This window comes from Vombatus ursinus, unplaced genomic scaffold (assembly GCF_900497805.2).
Source record: "Vombatus ursinus unplaced genomic scaffold, bare-nosed wombat genome assembly UNPS02014778.1, whole genome shotgun sequence".
Taxonomy (NCBI): domain Eukaryota; kingdom Metazoa; phylum Chordata; class Mammalia; order Diprotodontia; family Vombatidae; genus Vombatus; species Vombatus ursinus.
The window spans coordinates 46,187,898-46,208,933 of record NW_020954556.1 but is presented as its reverse complement, the minus strand read 5'-3'; the positions used below and the strand labels follow the sequence as shown (position 1 = coordinate 46,208,933).

Here is a 21,036-nt window from a genome sequence, read left to right as displayed (position 1 = left end):
TCTTTCTTTCTTTCTTTCTTTCTTTCTTTCTTTCTTTCTTTCTTTCTCTCTTTCTCTCTTTCTCTCTTTCTCTTCCTTTCTCCTTTCCTACATGGCACATACTGGCTGTGTGGGCCACTCAATTCTCTAGGTAACAATTAGCCGCTCAGGTCTCTAGGCAACTCCCTAAAATGATTAGTTGCAGAAATGGTGCTGATCTGCATTGGTAGAGGGAGTTTCTCATCTGGGAGTTCCTGATCCTAATGAAATCACTGTCATTTATCCTGTGTACAAGATGCATCCCTTTAAAAGAATATAAACTCCTTGAGGTCAGGGATGCAGTATGATGCAGTGGGAAGAACACTGGATCAGATGTCAAAGGACCTGAGTTCAAATCCTGACTCTGATACTTATATGTCTAATCTTGGGTAAGTCACTTAACTCCACTGGGCCTTAGTCTCCTTTTCTATAAAAAGAGGTTGGATTATGGTACTTCCAATTTTGTGATTCTTTGACCATTTCATCTTATCTTCATATCCCCTGTGCCTAGCACAGGACTTTGCACATAGTAGATGTTTATTGAATTGATTTGAAGAAAATACTTAGTAAGGATTGAATATCTGCTTAAGTGTGAATTATTATTATCTTTAGGTGGCACAATGCATAGAGGGCTGGGCCTAGAGTCAGGAGGATCCGAGTTCAAATCCAGCCTCAGACACTTACTAGCTCTGTGTGTCACCTAGTTTGCCTTAGCTTCCTCATCTGTAAAATGGGCTAGAGAAGGAAATGGTAAACCGCTCCAGTATCTTTGCCAAGAAAACCCCAAATAGGGTCATGGGGAGTTGGATGTGACTGAACAGCAACATTTTTTCTTTGTCATCTGTTCTTTATTCCCTCAGATACAATGTTTTTTAGCATCAGCTCACACACACACGCTCTGTTTATAAAGCCCAGTTCCCTCCCTTGGGAAGTTTCTAAATCACCAGGGGCTGACTCAGTCGACAGGCAGCGCCCGTGGCGGGCTGGCTGTTGACTTTGACTTTCTTTTGTTTCTTGAAAGGATGTGACAAAACAGACCAAAGAGCCTTCTGTCTGGGGGATATTCCAGGTTCCTGGAGAGTGTGTGTGTGTGTGTGTGTGTGTGTGTGTGTGTGTGTGTATAAAGGGAATAGAATGTTTCTAGCCTATTCTTTGCTCTTGGTGAATGCTGTGATCTAGAAAACCAGAAGCTCTGAAGGGGCCAAAAACTGATGGGTGGAACCAGTGGTGGCTGCAGTTTGTCCTGGAAGACTAGTGATTTCTACTGTTAGAGCCTACGTTGGTGTGGATTTCAGAAAGCTGTCGGAACCATAGATTTTATTGCTACAGAGGACCTTGAAAGAGCATTTCCTCTACCTCCCTGGCCACAGAAGGCAAATAAAATATTAGGCAGCTAAGATGGCCTCGAGGATAGAGTCCTGGCCTTGGAGTCAGACAGATATGAGTTTAAATCTTGGCTCAGACAATTAATTAATTAATTAAGCTATGCAAACCTACAGCAAGTCACCTAGTCTCTCAGTCTCAGTTTTCTTGTCCATAAAAATGGGGAAAATAATAGTACCTACTTTACAGGGTTGTTGTGAGATTCAAATGAGATAATCCATGTAAATATTAATGTGCCAGATAAATGCTGTTATTATTTCTATTTTTATTTATTATTCCCCAATTTACAAATAAGGCAACTGAGGCCTAGAGAGTTTGTAAGTGGCCTGAGGTTGCATAGCTGCTAAGGGTTAGTGGTAGAAGGAGTAGAACCCCAGGCTTGGGACGCCTCTCAGTTTCTAGCTAGCATGGGAAAGATAACTGGTACTTACTGTAGATAACCAGTTTGTGCCAAGAAACAGAAACATGGTGGGTGGTGAAGCAGGCAATGAGATGTGTGTGACAATGATCTAGTTGGTTGGAGCTGGGGAAGGCACAGTTGAGTGTGTGTGTGTGTGTGTGTGTGTGTGAGTGTAAGTGTGTGTGTGTGTGTGTGTGAGAGAGTGAAGGGGTGTAGGGGGTGGCTGAGCAAACTCTTTGGTTTGAAAGCTGTTGCTTTGTGAGGACACATCGCTCCCTCTCCATCATCCTGGCAATTTTCAGAACTGGAAAACTCTAAAGGAGAGAAGGAAGAAGTGGAAGGTGGGAGGAAGCTTGTCTCTGTGGCGTCTGCACTGTTGAGGATGGTGATTAAGGTGCTGCTGAAAAGGGATTTGTAATGAAATCGTGGGCTGGCGTCACCATCTTTCTTCTGTGCCACAGAAATGTCCTATCTCAAAATTAATTACAGCTATTTTGCCTGTTATTTAAATTTTTTTTAATGGTATAGGTTTGTAGAAGAGCATTGCACATTTCAAAGTGTAATAATAGTGCTTTAAGGTTTGCAAAGGGCGGTACATATTTAAACTCATTTGAGTGTACATTTTATTTTTAAAATACCCCCGTGTTATAGGTGAGGGAAGATACCACTATCACCATTTGACAGATGAGGAAACTGAGGCTCAGGGAGGATAAGTGACTTTCTGGTGGTCAGAACCCATAGATAGAGAATCCTGAACTAGAAGGGCTCTTTCCACCACCCATGATGCAATTCATCAAAGGTTTTAAGATTTTTTTGATTATAAAAATTCACACAATATTTGATCAGTACCTTATCACAAAAGTATTCTATAACACTAAAAATTATTTTTAAAAAAATGAGTCTTGAAATATTCCTCAAGCACATAGTAGGCTCCCGGTTTGTTGTTGTTGTTGTTGTTTTGTTATTATTATTGTTTTTTCCCCTCATACCTTCTGGAATTTATATATGTATATATATATAAAACACACACACACATATATATTTAACTTTAAAAGTCCTGTTTAATGACAAAAACAGACGGGTTCATGGAATAATATTTCTCCCAACCAGGGTCATAGCCAAAGCAAGGCAAATTTAGGAATACAGACACATTTGGGAATGCTTGGACTGAAAATCTCCTTCTCCAGGAGAAATTAGGGAAACATTAGGCAGCAGTCTGAGAATTTAGTGGTAAGGGATGGACCACCAGTGGCTGCTGGAAGGAGTGGACAGTATGTACCCTCTGATCTTCTGTAGAGAGCAGTGTAGTGAAAAGAATGTTGTATTTGAAATCAGAGGATTTGCATTCAAATCTAGGTCCTGCCACTTACTATCTTTGTGACCATGGACCATGTGACCACTTCACTTCTAAAGAGAAGGGTTTGGATTGGGTGACCTTTAAGGTCCTTTCCATGCAAAAATCTAAGAACCTGTAGCAAATGGAAGGAGGAAGTTACATACAGTGACTGATAGTAAGCCACCTCCTCCAAGTGCAAAGTCCAATAACCAACTAAAGTCATCCAACAATTTCATAATTTTTTTTTAGGCAATTGGGTTTAAGTGACTTGCCCAGGGTCACACAGCTAGTAAGTGTTAAGTGTTTGGTCTGAGGCCAGATTTGAACTCAGGTCTTCCTGACTTCAGGGCTGGTGCTCTGTCCACTGCGCTACCTAGCTGCCCCAACTTCATGTTTTCTAGTAACTATTTCTCATGCCCAATGGTTTGCCCCTGGACATTTTCAGAGCCTCCTGTATACTCTGGGTCCAGTGTTTCTGGAAAATATGGCAACTCAAGAAGACAGGTTAAGTTGGTCCTTATGGCTGTAACCCGGGTTGGAAGAAATATTCTATGAATGTTTTTGTTTTCATCACTAAACACAACTTTGGAAGTTAAAAACTAATACTTCTCTCCTTCCTCTCCAATTGCCAAGCCTTTCATTTCCCCTCAACACTACCCTTCAGTACCCTCAGGCTGACTTTAGCCCAGCCTGGAGAAAGCTTTGTTTGAGGTTCTGATTCTCAGTGTCCCTAGCCTCAGATAAAGGAGGTGCTCTTCAAAGATTCTTAACCTTTTCTGTGTCTTGGATTCCTTTGGTGATAGTCTACGTCCCTTCTCAGAATAATGTTTTTAAATGCATAAAGTAAAATACATAGGATTACATAAAAAAAATTATATTGAAATAGATGTAATCCCCCCACCCCCATCTAAGTGCATAGACCCCCCCCCATAATCTATTCAAGAACCTTTTGGGGGAAGGGAGATCTGTGTTCTAGAATCTAGATCTAGGATAATCAGTCAAGGAAGCTTCCATTGCAGAGGCTGGGGGAAGCTGGCAGTGAGGTGAAAGAATGCAGGACTCCGAAAGACAGACTGAGAATGGCTTAAATTATGTCAGGTTGCTTTTTATTTATCATTAATTTGATCATCCCTTTGGAGTGCTACTCAGAAAAATAAATGTATCATTTAAGAAAGCCCTCTCACAGTTGGGCTAGACATGCTTCGGTCCCCTTCTAAAGTGTACACATTGCATACAAAAAATGTTCATAAAGCAAGGTTAGCCTATTTTTTTTTTTTTGCATGGGGGGTGGGGGTGGGGAGAAAGGAGATAGGCCAGTGTAGTGCATAATTCCTATCACTTCTCCAAAAATACACAGATGGATGTATACCTGTTTGCCAGGGTAGTGCCGGGAGTTTTATTCACTTTAGTCCATCCCAGAAAGTGAAATCATTCCCTAATGGAAGCAAATGGCATATCCTCTTCCTTTTCTTCTTCTTCCTCCTCCTCCTCCTTTTCACCAGCCTCTATCCCTGCAGGCACGAAGTTACCAGCAGGGGTAGGCAGGTTTTGAAACAATAACAAAGAAACAAAGAAAAACCCTAACAGCTCTCCCGCTGTCCAGAGCTGCAGAAAACAGCGGTCTGTCTGAATGTTTCCTAGGCATCCAGATTGTTGCTTGTGCTTTTTGAAGGTAGAAAGTTAGACTAAGATTGAATTGAGGGAGGGTTTATATTGCTTCCTTAGCCTGCCCTCATGCCTGTCTGCCTGCCTCAGGTTCCCAGACAGATTCTGCTCTGAGCAGAAACCAGGCCTTGCTCTGATCACACCAAGGGCATGAGATTGACCCCAGAATTGTAAGACTTGGGGAGACTTCGTGGGAAGACTTTCCAGGGATTTTCTTTTTTGAAGATTCCCATTGTGTAAAACATTGATGGTCTTTGCAAAGAAGCAAGTGCATCACAATTTCCAGACCAGATTGCTACTTTCCTTGGTTCTGGGAGATGCCTAGGTAGTTGAAAAGATAAGATTGGCAATGTTTTTTCCCTGCCTGGCCTAAACCCTGATTCTTCCTGGGCAAACGGACAGTGGTGGTCCTTTGTAAGGCTGAGTCCTATATACACATGCATGCATGCCCTATAGTGTTTAGTCATTTTCTGTGATGGGTCCTCAGGAATTAGTCCTGTTTAACCCTCTGCATTGGAGTATAGGAATGGGGGACTCTGATGACACTCCCTCACTGAAGATTTGGTAAAGCTTCCTCGCCAACCTGCTAACTTGAGGAGAGAGGCATGGAAACCTTTGGTGATTATAGAGGGGAGCTGATAATTGCTTGTTCCTACTCCTCACTCCCAGCTGGATTTCCTCTTTTCTGTTAGACATAGCCACTTAGAAACTTAGGGCTTGAGATCATAAGCTCTCAGGTCTGAGGGGTGAGCCTGGACCACGAGGCTCAGGTTTGGGCAAAGACAGAAGAGCCCACTAAAACTATCCAGCTGGAATGGACTGCTGTCCCAGGCCCCTGCTAAGACAATGGCTAACGAATGGGCCATAGGCATGAGTGAAATGTAACTTCAAAAAACTGAGAGCTTCTGAAATTGTCTGCCCAAGCTTCTTCAAAGACAAGCTTCAGTTGACAGCTGTTTTAAATGCCTTGCTATCCTAAGGTTGGGAGGGCTAAGTACTGAAACTGGATGAGACAAAGTTGGAGGATAGGAAGGGGGAAAGTGCTTGCGTGGGACTTCAAAAGAGCTAGCTAGGTACGAGTCATCATTCTTTCACCAGTATGGACCCCTCTCCCTCTGAATTCTCTGTCAGTCTGGGGAAATCTTGGAGTGGCTCTGCTCAGACTGCCCTGGGCAAGGCAGCTGACACGACTGGAGGAAAAGGGCAAAGAGCAGACTCTGGACTCGTGGGGTTGTGGCCAGAGGGCTGAGGGACCTGGTCCTTGGAGGAGGAGGTAGAGGGAGCTGGAAAGAGACTCAGCGAGGCTTCCAGGTTCAGTGTTTCCCAAACAGCTCCTGTGTTCTTCGTACACTCCCTCAGGGATCAGAGTGACAAATGAAACAGCAATTAGGGTGTCAAGTCTGTACTAATAAGCCAACTTTAATCACGCTATGTTCTTAGAGACAGAGGTACTTTGGAAGCTGTTGCTGGCACTTGGAGTCCCATGATTTTTAGCTGAAACCTCCTAGGTTCTGAGGTGCAGTGCCCTGAGATGAGAGACGTAGCCTTCACCAGCTCAGCTCAGGTCATGCGGAAGCTGGTGCAGATGGCAAGAAGCAAAAATTGTGCTAAGGTTCCTGTGAGATCTGGGGGATCTGGGTTTGACTTCAGGGAGTATTTCCTGACAGCTGGAAATAGGTTTGCTGAGGTATATCTGGGGCTCCCTTTTCCTGGAGATAAGATCAGTACTCCTCTTCCTGGGATGGGATCAAATGTAGTCCTGTCTGTAGGCAAATGGAGAAATGGGGTTGACTATCTTAGTTCTATTTGCATCCACTTTTCCACCTTGATCATAGATGACTAAGCCATTTGCCTGGTTTCAGGGTACTTTATGGAATTGCTTGCTTTGGAAGGACAGCTATTTCACTTTCACAGTCCCAAAGTCTATATGTGACAATGAGATCTATGTAGTTCCTGCCCCAAATTCCTCAGAAAATTTCTGACATTATTTCATGTTGCCTGGGTGACATCTGTAATTGGATGCCTAGTAATCTTTTGCTCTTTAACGGGATAAACTTTATTTTTAGATTATGTCATTTGGTTTGGCCCTGGGGAAGCATCTCTCTCTCTCTCTCTCTCCCCCCTCCTCCTCCTCCCTCCTCCTCCTCCTCCCCCCCTCTCTCTTTTTTTCTCTCTCTCTCCCTCTCCCTCTCTTTCTCCCTGTCTCTCCTTTCTGTGTCCATCTCTGTCTTTCTCTATCTCACTATCTGTTTGTTTTTGTTCATCTTTCTGGGAGTTGCTTCCTTAGGTGTCAATCATAGTCACCACTTGAAGGATACTTTTTTCTTCCTACTTTAATAGATGATTCTGATCTCCCATGGATTCTTTTTGTATTTCCCATTCTAAATATCACTTGGGGAATAAGGTACCCTGGATATTTGGGAGGACTGCCCTTTTGAAAGTAAAAAAAGCCCCAAATAAAACACCCCAATAGCCATTGAATAGTTTAGCTACAGGTAATGAAAGTGATGAAGTAAGAGGGAATCCTTCTACTGGAAGATTCTCAAGAGGTGACCTTAGTCCATCCACCTAACTGAGTTGGGAGACATAGGATGAGGCAGGCATTTTGGGAAGTAGTCTTGGTTAGACCATTGCAATGCCAACACATCCTGAACTTCAGCACTGAGGACAGCAACTTCTAAAATGTTAGCCCTCAGAAAGTTCTATCTCAGAACTTCACCTTCAGAATTCATGGTTAATGACTTCTGGATCCTTTGGAAGATGCTCCTCCCTCGCCAGACGCAGTTTGTATCCTAACGTCCATCTCAATTGACACAGAACATTTAGCTCTGGATTTGGAGTACAAGGGTCTGAGTTCAAATCCCAACTCTGCTGCTTACTACTACTACTACTACTAATAGCGACACTGATATTTCACTTTAAAGTGAGCCAATCTTTTTATGTTTGTTTTGTTTTTTTTCTGGACCTGGGATTTCTTTGATATAGGGGATTCCTGCACATTATTTTAAGCCTCACAACAACCCTGTGAGGTAAATACTACAGGTATCCTACAGGTGAGGAAACGGAATCTCAGAGAGGGGAAGTGATTTGTCACCCAGCTGGTAAGTGTCAGAGATAGAATTCAAGCTGAGGACTTCCTGACTCCAAATCCAGCTCTCTATCCACTATGCCACACTGCTTCTTCTCTGTTTCTGCAGCACCATGGGGCAAGTCGCTTTACCTCCCTCTTCATCTGCAGAATGAGGAGGTTAGATCAGATGATCTATAAGGCCCCCTTGGGCTTCAAGGTTCTGGTCCTACTCCCATAGGGATTCTCTGACTCATCTCCCCTTTCCAGTGACTGAATTAAGTTACTGTCTCCTAGGTTGTTTTCTCTTTCCTGCTAAGATCTGGCTCAGTATGCAAGAGGGAGAAAAGAAATTTATCATTCAATCTTTTTATATAATATGCATATATATGTATATATATCTATGTCCTTGGATATATCTGTGATCTTACCATTGTGGGTACTTCCTCATGGTTATACATAAAACGTGTATGTGTGTGTGTGTGTGTGTGTGTGTGTGTGGTCTATATATAGATACACCACACACACACACACACACACACACACACACACACACACACATCAGATACAAATGCTTACTTAAATTTTAGGGAAATTTCCCAGCAGTGTAGTGCAATGAAAACAGTGTGTATATTTGGAGTCAGAGGATACATATTTGAATCTTGGCTCTCTCCCTGTGTGACAATGGCCAAATCACCTAATCTCTCTGGGCCTCAGTTTTCTAATCTGTAAAAAAAAAGATGGCATTGGACTAGCTTTAAATCTGTGATCCCATGAGCCACATCTCTTGGTGGTCTCCTGGTGCTTTAATCCACACCAGGAGCTGTCTCTAGTGATAGTTCAGGCATGTGTCCATATGAAGAAATGTCTTCCTCTCTCTGAGCCTCAGTTTCCTCATCTGAAAAAATGATGATCTGAGGGCTCTTCCAGTCCTCTGACTCTTATCACTAAATATACTTAATGTAGGGCTTCTCATCCTAAAGATCAATAGGAATGGAAAGTGGCTCCCTTTACTCAGTCGGGGCCACTTTGCTCTCACAGTGAACAGGGCAATCTTTGTCATTAGATCTTCATCTCTTTGTCTCCCTGTTGGTGAATGAACCGGGTAGTATGAAGAGTGAAAGGGCAAACCAGCCTAGGAGAGACAGTGTATTCCATCACCTCATCACCTATGGATTTCCCAAGGTGAAATTTTAATTCCAGGCTGGTCTCTCCTCTTCTCAATCCAAATTGGTTCCTTGACCACAACTGCCCATGCTTAGCTGATTTATATAGGCAAGGAATGCAAATTAATTTTAACCTTAGCCTGAATAAGTGAGAATTAAGAGGGAAATTCTGATGCTCCTCCCCCTCCAAATAATATTACACATTCTAAAAGCAAATGAGATTGACTTTTGGATTATCTGTTGCTTCTCTGCTATGGTTCCCCTCTATTAGAATGGCTAATGGAGCTTTGACTGTTGAGCTTAATGAGGAGGGGAGAGGTTGAGCAGAGGAGAGGGCCACTTGGGGTACCCACAAGACTCATTGTTTCTAAACTGATCAGGATAAAAAAAGATTTGAAATGTTAACTTAAAGTCTTTCTATGGGAGAGCCAAAAATTCTCAGGTAATACTGAAAAGCATCACCAAGAACTGGGGGCATCCCTCATGACAGAAGGGGGGGTCAACCTCAGAGCTATTCTTGGCAACTTGAATATCAAATCAAGTGGTTGAGCCAGTGCCTTAGTGGGCATTATATTTTTCTGAGGCCATGTGGGCTTGTGGGGTGGTGGGTGGGGTTGGGGAGTGGCTTGGAACACCCTGAATTTTCCCTCTACTTTGACTTCATCTGTCCCCTTATGTCCCTCTTCATTTCTCTCCTGTCTCCCCTTGGAGCAGTGTTCCTAGGACATGGGGTTCTGACTCAATGTCAGAGTGGGCACTTGGCCCACCTGTGCCTGGCGACTGCTAATGGAATTGCTTCCAGGCTGAGAAAAGGATAAAACAATTCTCCTTATTTGGTGCAAGTTCAAAATTGGAGGGAGCAATAGTCTTTGAATAAGTGATATGTTTCATCTCATTGCATAATGCTATAGCATTATATTGTGTGTATAATAGGTGTACTATATACGTACATACGTAATATACACATATCTATATACACACATATACATATATATGCAACATATGGCTCTCCCCACCCCCAACCTGTCATAACTGTAACTGTCATTTCAGAGAACCACAAAGAAATTGCTATTTTTGGTCCAGATTGTAAATCCTGGGGAATTAATTCTGAGCCATGAGAAAATGCACCATACATTTTAGGGTTTAAGAGAAATGCTATTTCCAGCAAGGACTCGGTGCAGTCCTCACCAGTTGCCCTATGGCAGGGGAATACTCTGTGCTTGTACCAGCAGAGAGAAACCCTAGACTGTCTTTCTTCTCCAAAGAGCTGAGTGTCATCCTCAGTGCCTGCTAGGTAGAGGCAAAGATTCCCAATGAATTTGGGAAGAGACTCATGAATTAACAGGTAGCTTAGGATCTTCTGAAATCAACCCTGGTAGGATCACTTTATATTTGGTATCATTTCGTCTGGTTAGATAAAGAATTGGACAGTGCCACTCTTATAGGGCAAATTTAAAAAGCAAACCAAAAGGCTGCACCCTCTGTCCTTCCCACCCTACCCCTCCCCCCCACCCCCAACACCCTATCTACCTGGAATCACTTGTTTCTGCCAGTCGATTGTTCATGATCCCAAGAGCCCCCACACCCCCCGAGAAGCCATTCTGCCGTGTGTTGACACACACATTTCGGGGATAGCCATTGGCTGTTTCCGACAGCTGCTTCTGCAGGAGGGCCAGGGAGACCTTGTTGGAAGCAATCAGGTCCCTCATGGAGATCATCTCTCCTGATAACCTCCGGCCCTCCGCATCGCTGTCATAGTGCCCATCAGCCTCCATTGCAGTGAGGTGGTGGCGGAAGCGGGAGCCAGGGGTGATGGCATTTCGTCTTCCCAGACGGGAACTGGGCCTCCGGCATCGGTTGCAACATTGACAGCTGAGTTTCTTCAGCATCCAGTTCAGAACCTGCTTGATGATGATGGAGATGACATTGAAGAGGGAATAGATGCAGCACACGCCCATGAGAATGAAGAGGAAATTGCCCAGCCTGTACAGCCCTTGATTTCGGTAGGCCTCCTGCTGGCTACTGACCAGGTCCCCAAAGCCAATGGTGCTGAAAGTCACAAAACAGTAGTAGAGAGAGTCCATGTAGTTCCAGCCTTCCACACTGGTGTACATGGCAGAGGCACAGCAGGAGAGGAGAATGGCAAAGATACCCAGGATTAGCATCACGTGGTAGACAGAGGGCTTCCAGCCCACCAGGCTGTCTGCCTCTGACAGTGCCGAGCCACGGCGGAAGTTGGGGGGCAGCAGGCCGCTCCGGCGTAGCTGCCGTTCGTGGCAGGCCCTCATGATGAATGCCAGCAGAGAGATGATACGCTCCAAGAAGAGGTTAAAGAAGAGAATGGTCCCTGCGCACCCAAACAGGCCATATGCAATGAGGAAGGCTTTCCCAGCCACGGTCGAGGGTGTAGTCATGCCAAAACCTGTGAAGACATAGCAGACATAAGTGAGAAAGGGGTTGGTTAAATGGTGAACGCTGGGAATCGTATCCATTGGGGGTGTGCTAGAGGGAGCCCCTAGCCTATGGATGCCACTCTCTAAGGGTTCCAACACTGTCACATCCCTCTTCTTCCCCGCCTTCCCTCACTGCAGCACCAAGCAAGAGGGGTTGTTTGTCCTCTGTTTTTGAAGAGGATCAATGACATCAGGAGGGCGATGTCTTCACTTGCAGGTGAATTGGATTTAAGTGAGGCCAGGCTGTAGCACCAGCATGGTGGCCTTAAACCTGGGAAGACTGCTGAGTAGGGGCACCCGTGCCATTTGGAATATGTATTCTTAGCCACAGTGGCAGCATGTGTGGGATGTTCTGGGGTCTCTGTCACTTTTCATTCTGACTTTCCCCCTCCCCATCTTAGCCCCAAATGAATTTGCCCTAGATACTGTAATTCTCAGTTACAGTTCTGACCAATCAGTCAATCAATCAAGAAACATTTAGTAAGTGCCTGCTACATGCTAGGTACTGTGCTAAGCACTGGGGATTAAAAAAGAAGCAAATCAGTCCCTGCCCTGCAATCAAATGGGGGAGACAACTTGCAAACAGATATATACAAAGCAAGCTATGAACAAGATAAATATGAAATAATTAACAGAGGGAAGGCACTAGTATTAAGAGGGATTATTCCCCCAAATGACCAAAATGACCCTTTCCCAAATCTTCCCCATGTTTGAGTAGTCACTGGTATGGGACCTAAACTCCATGAAGAAGGTGGGACATAGTTAGTGATCCTTCAACCAATCATAAAAAAATGGTTCTTGAAATTGGTAATGCTGCAGTATCAGTCCCTGACACATGGCTGGCAAGCACCACTCTGAAAAATCCCTTGAGCAATTACCCAATTGCTCCCAAGGGCAACTTGATCCCGACCTTCACCTTGAATTTTAACATACAATCTAATTCAAGGTACATGGACATCCTCATATAATATGCACATTAGATGGGGTTTTTCTTGAGGGAAGATGCAGCCTGATAGTGGGCAGAAAGCATTGGATTTGGTGTCTGAAGGCCTGAGTTCGAGTACCTATCCTACCACTTAACTAGCCTATGAGCAAGTCACTTGATTATTCTTAGCCTCAGTTCAAGTCTGGCCATACTTACTATCTGTGTGCCTGGGCAAGTCACTTAACCCTCTTTGCCTCGGTTTCCTCATCTGTAAAATGAGCTGGACAAGGAAATGGCAAATCACTCCAGTACCGTTGCCAAGGAAAGCCCAAATGGGGTCAAAAGGGTCAGATACGACTGAAATGACTAAACAACAGGCCTTGGCCAACTCACGTTAATTCCTTATCAAGTAAAATGGGTCTAACATTACCACCTACCGCATAGGGTGGTTGTAGGAGGAAGAAAGGCCTTTGGAAACTGTACAATACTATAAAAATGTGTGTTATTATTATTATTATAAACTACAAAGTATAACAGAAATATAAGCTGCTATGATGTCACTCCACTCATGTCCTACAGATGTCTCATACTGTGGCATGGAAGTATCCTCGTCCTACCAGACAAGAAAGGTTTTGAATAAGGCCTGTTGATGGATTATATGTCTATATTTTTCCTGTTAGAATGAAGACCCTTTGAGGGCAGGGATTGTTTCATTGTCATTGTGGCCCCAGTGTCTACCACAGTATTGTAGCACACAGTAGGTACTTAATGAATGTTTACTGTTATTCTAGCACTTGCTTAGAGTTCAGAGAAGCTCATCTCCAGAATGAGTGAAGAATGAATAAAGTGTTTTATTGCTGCTGTTACGGTTGTTTTCTTTGCAAATTTGTAAATTTTTTTCCTTTTTTTCTTTTCTTCTCTCCCCCCTCCCCCATCCTAGAGATGCCTATCATTAGACACAAAATAGGTATACGCACATATACATATGTAAAATTATTCTTCTATTTATCAGTTCTTTCTCTGGATACAGATAGCATCTTTCTTCATATGTCCTTTATAGTTAGTTTGGGTCTTTATAATTAAGACTGTATTTTCTGCCCTCTGACTTTGTATTTCCTGATTCCTCAACTTCTGAGACCTAACCTTTTTTTATTAATTTATTTTTAGTTTTCAACATTCACTTCCATAAGCTTTTGAGTTTTTAAATTTTCTCCCCCTCCCCAAGACAGCATTCAAACTGATATAGGTTCTACATATACATTCCTATTAAACATATTTTCACATTAGTCATGTTGTAAAGAATAATTAGAACCAATAGGAGGAACCACAAGAAAGAAGAAACAAAACAAAACAGAAGAAAAAAAGAGCAAATAGTATGCTTCAGTCAGCACTCAAATACCATGAGACCTAACCCTCTTGAAAGACTCCTAGGTACATACCGCTGATTTAGTGTATGGATCTGGAATTCACATCTTACTGTAGGGCTTGCTGTTAAATCATTGTTGGAATGACCTGGCTTTGGTTTACCATACACTGTTATCTGTCTGATACCTCCTTGTGACCATTAGGATTCATGTTTACCATGATTGTAATAATAAAATCACTGGTATTTACTGCATATCAGAAGAGTAACGGGAAAAAAAATCAGTTCATTCTGAGCTATGTAATAAATGATGACCAACCTTTGCCCTAGAGAAGAGATGAAGAAATACATCTTTCTTCCCTCTTTTCAAAAGTGTTGGTGTGGAATATTGCCTATATTGTTGATATCTTCCTTAGTTTTACTAAAAAATTTCCCCCCTCTTTTTAACTATATGTAACAAGGGATGGCTTTCTTGGTAGGGGAGGGGAAGAAACATATTTGGAAATGAAAGTGATGTTAAAAGATATCAATATCAAGGGAGCTCAATGATTTTAGAAAAATGTGGAAAGCCTTGCATGAAATAATGAAGAGTGAAATGAGCAGAATCAAGAAAACCTGCATACAGTAACAGCAATATTGTTTTAAGAATGACTTTGAACAAATAAGTTATTTTTTACTATAATAAAGATCCAAACTAACTATAAAGGACATACGAAGAAAGATGCTATCTGTATCCAGAGAAAGAACTGATAAATAGAAGAATAATTTTACATATGTATGTGTGCATATACCTATTTGTGTCTAATGATAGCCATCTCTAGGATGGGGGAGGGGGGAGAGAAGAAAAGAAAAAAAGGAAAAAAATTTACATAATAATTTTTTGTATATTTGAAAGGAATAGCAAGTATATTTGCCGTTTCATGTGTGATCACCTTTTTTTATGGAAATGCTTGTTTTATTACATAAATTAAAAATAAAATTTAATAAAAAAAAGAAAGAAAAAAGATATCAATAAAATTTCTTTAAAGAAACCAGTTCCAAATAATCATAAAATAGCTGGCTGTTCAATATGCAAAATTACTCTTTCTGGGCAGCTAAGTGGCCTAAGTGGATAGAGAACCGGTCCTGGAGTCAAGAAGACTCATCTTCCTGAGTTCAACTCTGGCCTCAGACGCTTGCCAGCTGTGGGACAATATGCTGACCCTGAACTTCTTATCCTTTTGTTTCTAGCAGGCAAAGCAGCTCAGGCAGGCAAAAGAAACCTGTTGAAGTTAATATGTGGGAACCTACTCTGAACGAGGTGTTGATACAAAATTCAGTGTGTGGGAAAAGAAACAAACTGCTTTTTGAAAGCAGCAGGGTCTGAGATCAAGAGAACAGAAAATAAAGCCCAGTCAGGAATGTCCATTCCCGTACCCATTTAAAGCTAAAGCATCCTCCCTGCCACCAAAAAAATGATTCCATGAAATCACAGGTTCCCTTGCTTCCTGCATTTGAGAACTACTTAGTCAACTATTTTGACTTTACAGGATAGGTGACTCAAATTTTCTTTTGTATATTTAAATATTTAGCAAAGTGACTGGTGCCCTTACTAGTGGTGTTTTTTCCAAAGATTTGTTGTTCAGTCATTTTCAGTCATTTCTGACTCTTTGTTAACTTCATTTGGGTTTTTCTTGGCAAAGATACTAGAATAGTTTGTCCTTTTCTTCTCCAGCTCATTTTACAAATGAAGAAACTGAGGCAAATAGGGTTAAATGTCTTGCCCTAGTCACACAGTTCATTAAGTGTCTGAGGCCAGAATGGAACTTAGGAAGATGAGTCTTCTTGCCTCCAAGCCCAGCACTCTAACTGTGGCCATCCAAGAGCTGGCTACTCCTTTTCCCTTAGCGTTATCCCTTTGTGAGTGGTATGGCATTCCTCTCATTGGTCTATGTGAACTATCCAATCAGATTTCATGGATTGCTTCCATTCTACTCTAGAAAAAAGCCTTCTCTTATCTTGATTCCTGTGTTTCCTAATTACTTAATCTTCAATGTAATTTTAGAATGAATGTTTAATTAGAATAATTAAAATATGTGTCAATGAGTAATATCAACTCTCATTCACCCATTCACGACTGCTAGCTTTGTTAACTCAGTCTATTTTGTTTTACCCATCTTTGGAGTGCAAACAGTGGAAGGGAGTCAGAACACATTTGGGGTTTAGAAGACCCACTTGTCCCATCACCACAAAATATGTGGCATCTACATAGTCTGTCCATTGTTACAGGAATTCTTCTCCTACAGGTACCCTTTGATCCCTGGCTTCATCTTCTGGATATAATGAAAACCCAATGAAATACCATGCAAACCCAGATCTCATTCATGCCTGAAAAAGGACTTGATATTGCCATTAAAATACCAGCAAAGCATTCTGGAGAGCAATTTGGAACTATGCCCAAAGGGCCATAAAATTGTGCATACCCTTTGACCCAGCAATACCACTTGTAGGTTTGTATCCCAAAGAGATCATAAAAACGGTAAAAAGACCCACATGTACAAAAATATTTATAGCAGTTCTTTTTGTGGTGGCAAAGAATTCGAAATTGTGGGGATGCCCATCAACTGGGGAATGGCTAAACAAGTTGTGGTATATGAATGTAACGGACACTATTGTGCTATGAGAAATGATGAGCAGGTGGACTCCAGAAAAACCTGAAAATGGGGCAGCTAGGTGGCTCGATGGATAGAGCACTGGCCCTGGATTCAGGTGGACCTGAGTTCAAATCTGGCCTCAGACACATAACACTTACTAGCTGTGTGACCCTGGGCAAGTCACTTAACCCCATTGCCTAGCCAAAATAAAATAAAATTAAAAATAAAATTTAAAAAAAAAAGAAAAACCTGGAAAGACTTGTATGAACTGATGTTGAGTGAAATGAACAGAACCAGGAGAACATTGTACACAGTAACAGCCACATTGTGTGATGACTGACTTTGATAGATTTGGTTCTTCTCAGTAATGCAAGGATCTAAGACAACTTGAAAAGACTCCCAATGGAAACTATCCACATCCAGAGAAAGAACTATGGAGTCTGAATGCAGACAGAAGCATACTATTTGATCTATTTTTTCTTTTGTTGTTTTGTTTTATTTCTTCTTTCTTGTGGTTCCTCCCATTAGTTCTAATTCTTCCATACTTCATGACTAATGTGAAAATATGCTTAATATAAGTGTATAAGTAGAGTCTATATCAGATTACACACCGTCTTGGGGGGGGGGAAGAGAGGAATTTAAAACTCAAAATCTTATGGAAGTGAATGTTGAAAACTAAAAATAAATAAATTATTAAAAAAAGAAATTAAAAAAAATACTGACAAAGGTAAACAGTTGGACCACATGAGGTTTTGATCCTGTTTTAATTGCCATTTTTGCTCCTGCTGTCATTCCCCCCACTTCAAGTCCTGTAAAATTAAAATTTGATTTTAATCCCATTTTGCTAAGACAATCAAGCTAGATTTAATATTCCCTTTTCTATTCCTTCCCCTCATAAACTTCACCCATCACCCACATCCCAGAGAAACTTGCCTAAAGGTCAAACTTTTGTCTTGTAATTACCTCTTCCTTTGTAATCCCACCTATAACCCACTTTCCAAAGAAACCTGGGAAATCTGAAGGTCAAATCTCAATTCCCATCATCTGAAGACTGTCATTCCCTTGCCTGGGAACCTCTTTCTTCATGGCTTGGCTGTGGTTATGGGGGTTTCAGAAGGGGAGGTCCAAAGGATGTGAACTCAATGCTGACTACGTCATTGATAGCCAATCAAAAGACACACCTACGCTACTTAAGATTTTGTTGTCATTTTATTAACTGTTATAAAGGTCTTTGATCATTGAGAGAGGCCATTGACCCAATTTGTTGATTATTGCTAGCCTAATAAATTGATCATGCTGAGAACTTTGTTTCTCAGTTTACCTTCATTTTCTTTCTCTCTCTCTCTCTTTTTTTTTTTGGTGAGGCAATCGGGGTTAAGTGACTTGCCCAAAGTCACACAGCTAGTGAGTACCGTGTGTCTGAGGCCGGATTTGAACTCAGGTTTTCCTGACTCCAGGGCCGGTGCTGTATCCACTGCACCACCTAGCTGCTCCTACCTTAACTGTCAAATGTAACACTCTCACTGTCTATCCTGAAGACTCTTCAGATTGCCTGGGAAAACTCTCAGCACCATGTTTTTGAATTAGATCAAGCTCTTTAAGAGTTAGTATACACATTGCTATGTTATCCTTACCAGTTACAAGGACAGGTGGTTTATTGTCAAGTCAAGTTGACAAGCACTTACTACAAACCAGGCACCGTGTTAAGCACTGAGAATACAAATATAAGCTGAAGAAAAATAAATGTCCTTCCTCAAAAAGCTCACCTAAATGGGGGAAGACCACACATGTAAGGAGGCTGAAAAAGGTGGGGAGCAAGAGGGTGCCCACATGAGGGCATGGCAGAGAGTCTGGGGAGGAATGAAGACACGAGTGGACTGGGCGCCTCCCTTAAAATGGAGGTTCTGGGAGGAACTGACCACTCAGGAGCACAGTGAACTCCCAGGGCAAGAAGGCTAACATGCTTCTTTTTCTCAGATTAGCAAGTGTGGTGAGGGGGAGGGGAACAAGCACTTATTAATCGCCTACTATGTACCGGCACTACGCTAAGCATTTCACACATATTACCTCATTTGATCTTGACAACAACTCTCTGAGGTAGGGTCTTTTATCATCCCCACTTTACAGTTGAGGAAACTGAGACCTACGGAGGTTAAGCTAATACTCAGGGTCCCACAGCTAGTAAGTGTGGCGGGAGGATTAAAGCTCAAGTCTTCCTGACTCCAGTTCAGCACTCTATCTACTCTGCGAGATCCAGCTGCCTTTGGGGAGGTGGGAAGGGAGCAGCTGTCATTTGAGCCCTTGAAACCCTAGGCCTGGTTTTCTGGGGAGGAATCTGGGTAGTTCTGGGCAGGGTGTGGCGTTCACAAAGTTTCAAAAAGACAATTAGAAAATGTTCACCTTTCCTGTGAAAACCTTTCTTTCAATTCTTTGGTTTGCCAGGAACAAGGGGTTCACACCCAAGAGCGGGATGTTTTATTTATAATGTGATTTAGCTGCCATGTAAGTTTTGCAGAAAGCACACTTAATTTGCTGCTTTGACAAAAGCTGTGAAACACCTTCCCGTGATTTTCCTGGTGTTGCCTTCTCAAACAAGGAAGCATCTGTAGCACTATAGGTTATACTGTAATTACTATACTGTGATACGTCAACAGAGATTTCAGAGGCTTGCTGGGAGCTTGTTGGCAAACATTCTGATTCTGAGCTTCAATTGCACAGCAAATCAGAGATCCTAGAATTAGATTCTGTTGTCTAATTTGACTCTGGAACATAAGAAACCAACCTTAATGATATATAATGATATAGATTCGAGCTTTCTTGCTGTGGCCTTTAGCAAATTGAAAAGGGAAAACTCTATAGAGCAGAGTCCCTAAAGACAAGGCCTTAAGTGTAATGTGAAAGATTACAGGGAGGGTCAGAGAACATCTATCCATTCATCCCTCCCTCCATCCATCAAAGTACAATGTAAGTTGCAGAAAGAGAGACTGCAGGGAGGGTAAGAGAACATCTATCCATCCATCCATCTATCCATCCATCCATTCATCCATCCCTCCATCCATTTATCCATTCATCAGTCCATTTATCCCTCCATTCATTCATCCAAGTATGATGGAAGTTGCTCAAAATAATTATGTTTGATGTCAGGAAAAACTTCCAAACAATTAGACTTATCCAAAAGTGAATTATGTTTTGGGAAGTAGGCAATTCTCCCTTGCTAGAGATGTTTAAGCAGAGGCTGTTTGACTATTATATATGTTGTAAGGAGGATTCTAGTTCAGACATAAGTTGCATTAGATGGCTTCTGAAGCCTCTTCCAAATCAGTTTCTGTGAAAAAATATTTAAGATAAGAGTCTTACCATCAAAGGAACTTACAACAGGGTAGGGATACTCCAAAGGGGGTTCTATGAAAGGTACAGAGAACTCAGAGATTTCAGAGGAGGCTGGAGTAATAGAGGAAGGCTTTATGTAGTAGATGTCATTTAATCTGAGAGAGATGGACAGAAGGATGCTCCTGGAAGAGGGAATATCAGGAGAAAAGTCTGCACAGGATGAGCAATGTTGGAGTAACAGTGAGAAGTCAAGTTTATTGGCAACTAGGGTATTTTGGGTATATTTGTAAGGAAACACTAGAAGAACATCTGGTAAATCTAGTGGTAGCAACAGTAGCAGCAGACTGGTTCTGTGTCCAGGGTGTAGTGTGGGACTGAAATCAATATTTCACACCTAGTGAGTTGAAGAGCTGTTAGGCATCTTTGGGGATTTATTATGTAACCACACCCAACATCTGTCATGGAGTCTGGCTGTGCTGAAGCTTAACAGCTTGGACAGCCTTATTTAATAAACCCTGAGAATAGTGAAGAAACCCCCCCCCATTGTGAATCCTTACGGTTTTAAGGATAGGATCTCCCCTTTCTGGGAAACCAACCAATTTAATAATTAACAAGTATTATATGCAAGACTCAGACTTTGTCTTCTAGGTCAGAGGTTAAAATTAATTCGTAGGAACTTGGAGGGGGGCAAGCTGATCAGAGTGTGCTAAAACAAAAAGTAATACAGGCATGGAAAAAGCAATGTAGCATTAAGTCAGAAGACCAGGGCCCTAGTCAGGGATTTGTCCTTGGACAAGCCCTTTAATCTCTTTTATTCTCAGTTTCCTCACCAATTAACCAAGGAGGCTGTGATCATATTCTCTGATCTCATTTATTTTCTCCATTCATAGGGCTACCACTCCATTTTGGGCCCTCATCCTCTCTCATCTTGACGATTGTGGCGGTCTCCTAATTGGTCTCTTTGCTTCCTGGATCTTCCTTCTCCAACCTATGCTGCACAAAACTGCCAAAATAATCTTCCTAAGCTAAGGCCTGACCATATTACTCTTCTGCTTAAAAACCATCAGTAGCTCTCCCATTGCCTTTAAGACAAAATACCTTGACCTGGTGTCTTAAAGCCCTTCATAGTCTAGCTCCGAGCTATTTTTCTAGATTGGTTTACTTGCTATTTCCTAGAAAGAACATTATATCTTCAACTCCTGTAAGTCAATAAACATTTATTAAAGTGTCTATTATGTGCCAAGCACTGTGCTAAGTGCTGGGGATACAAAGAAAGGCAAAAGAGAGTCCCTGACCT

General features: G+C 42.0%; 1 protein-coding gene across 1 annotated transcript in view; it reads right to left on the bottom strand.

The window, feature by feature from the left end:
- Positions 1 to 10,561: 10,561 nt before the first annotated feature.
- The window catches only part of KCNK12 (potassium two pore domain channel subfamily K member 12), a 51,865-nt gene continuing 41,390 nt past the window's right edge, over positions 10,562 to 21,036 (bottom strand). The window contains exon 2 of the mRNA XM_027865497.1: positions 10,562 to 11,457. Within this exon, the coding sequence (XP_027721298.1) occupies positions 10,562 to 11,457 (896 nt within the window). The remainder of the gene's footprint in view (positions 11,458 to 21,036) is intronic.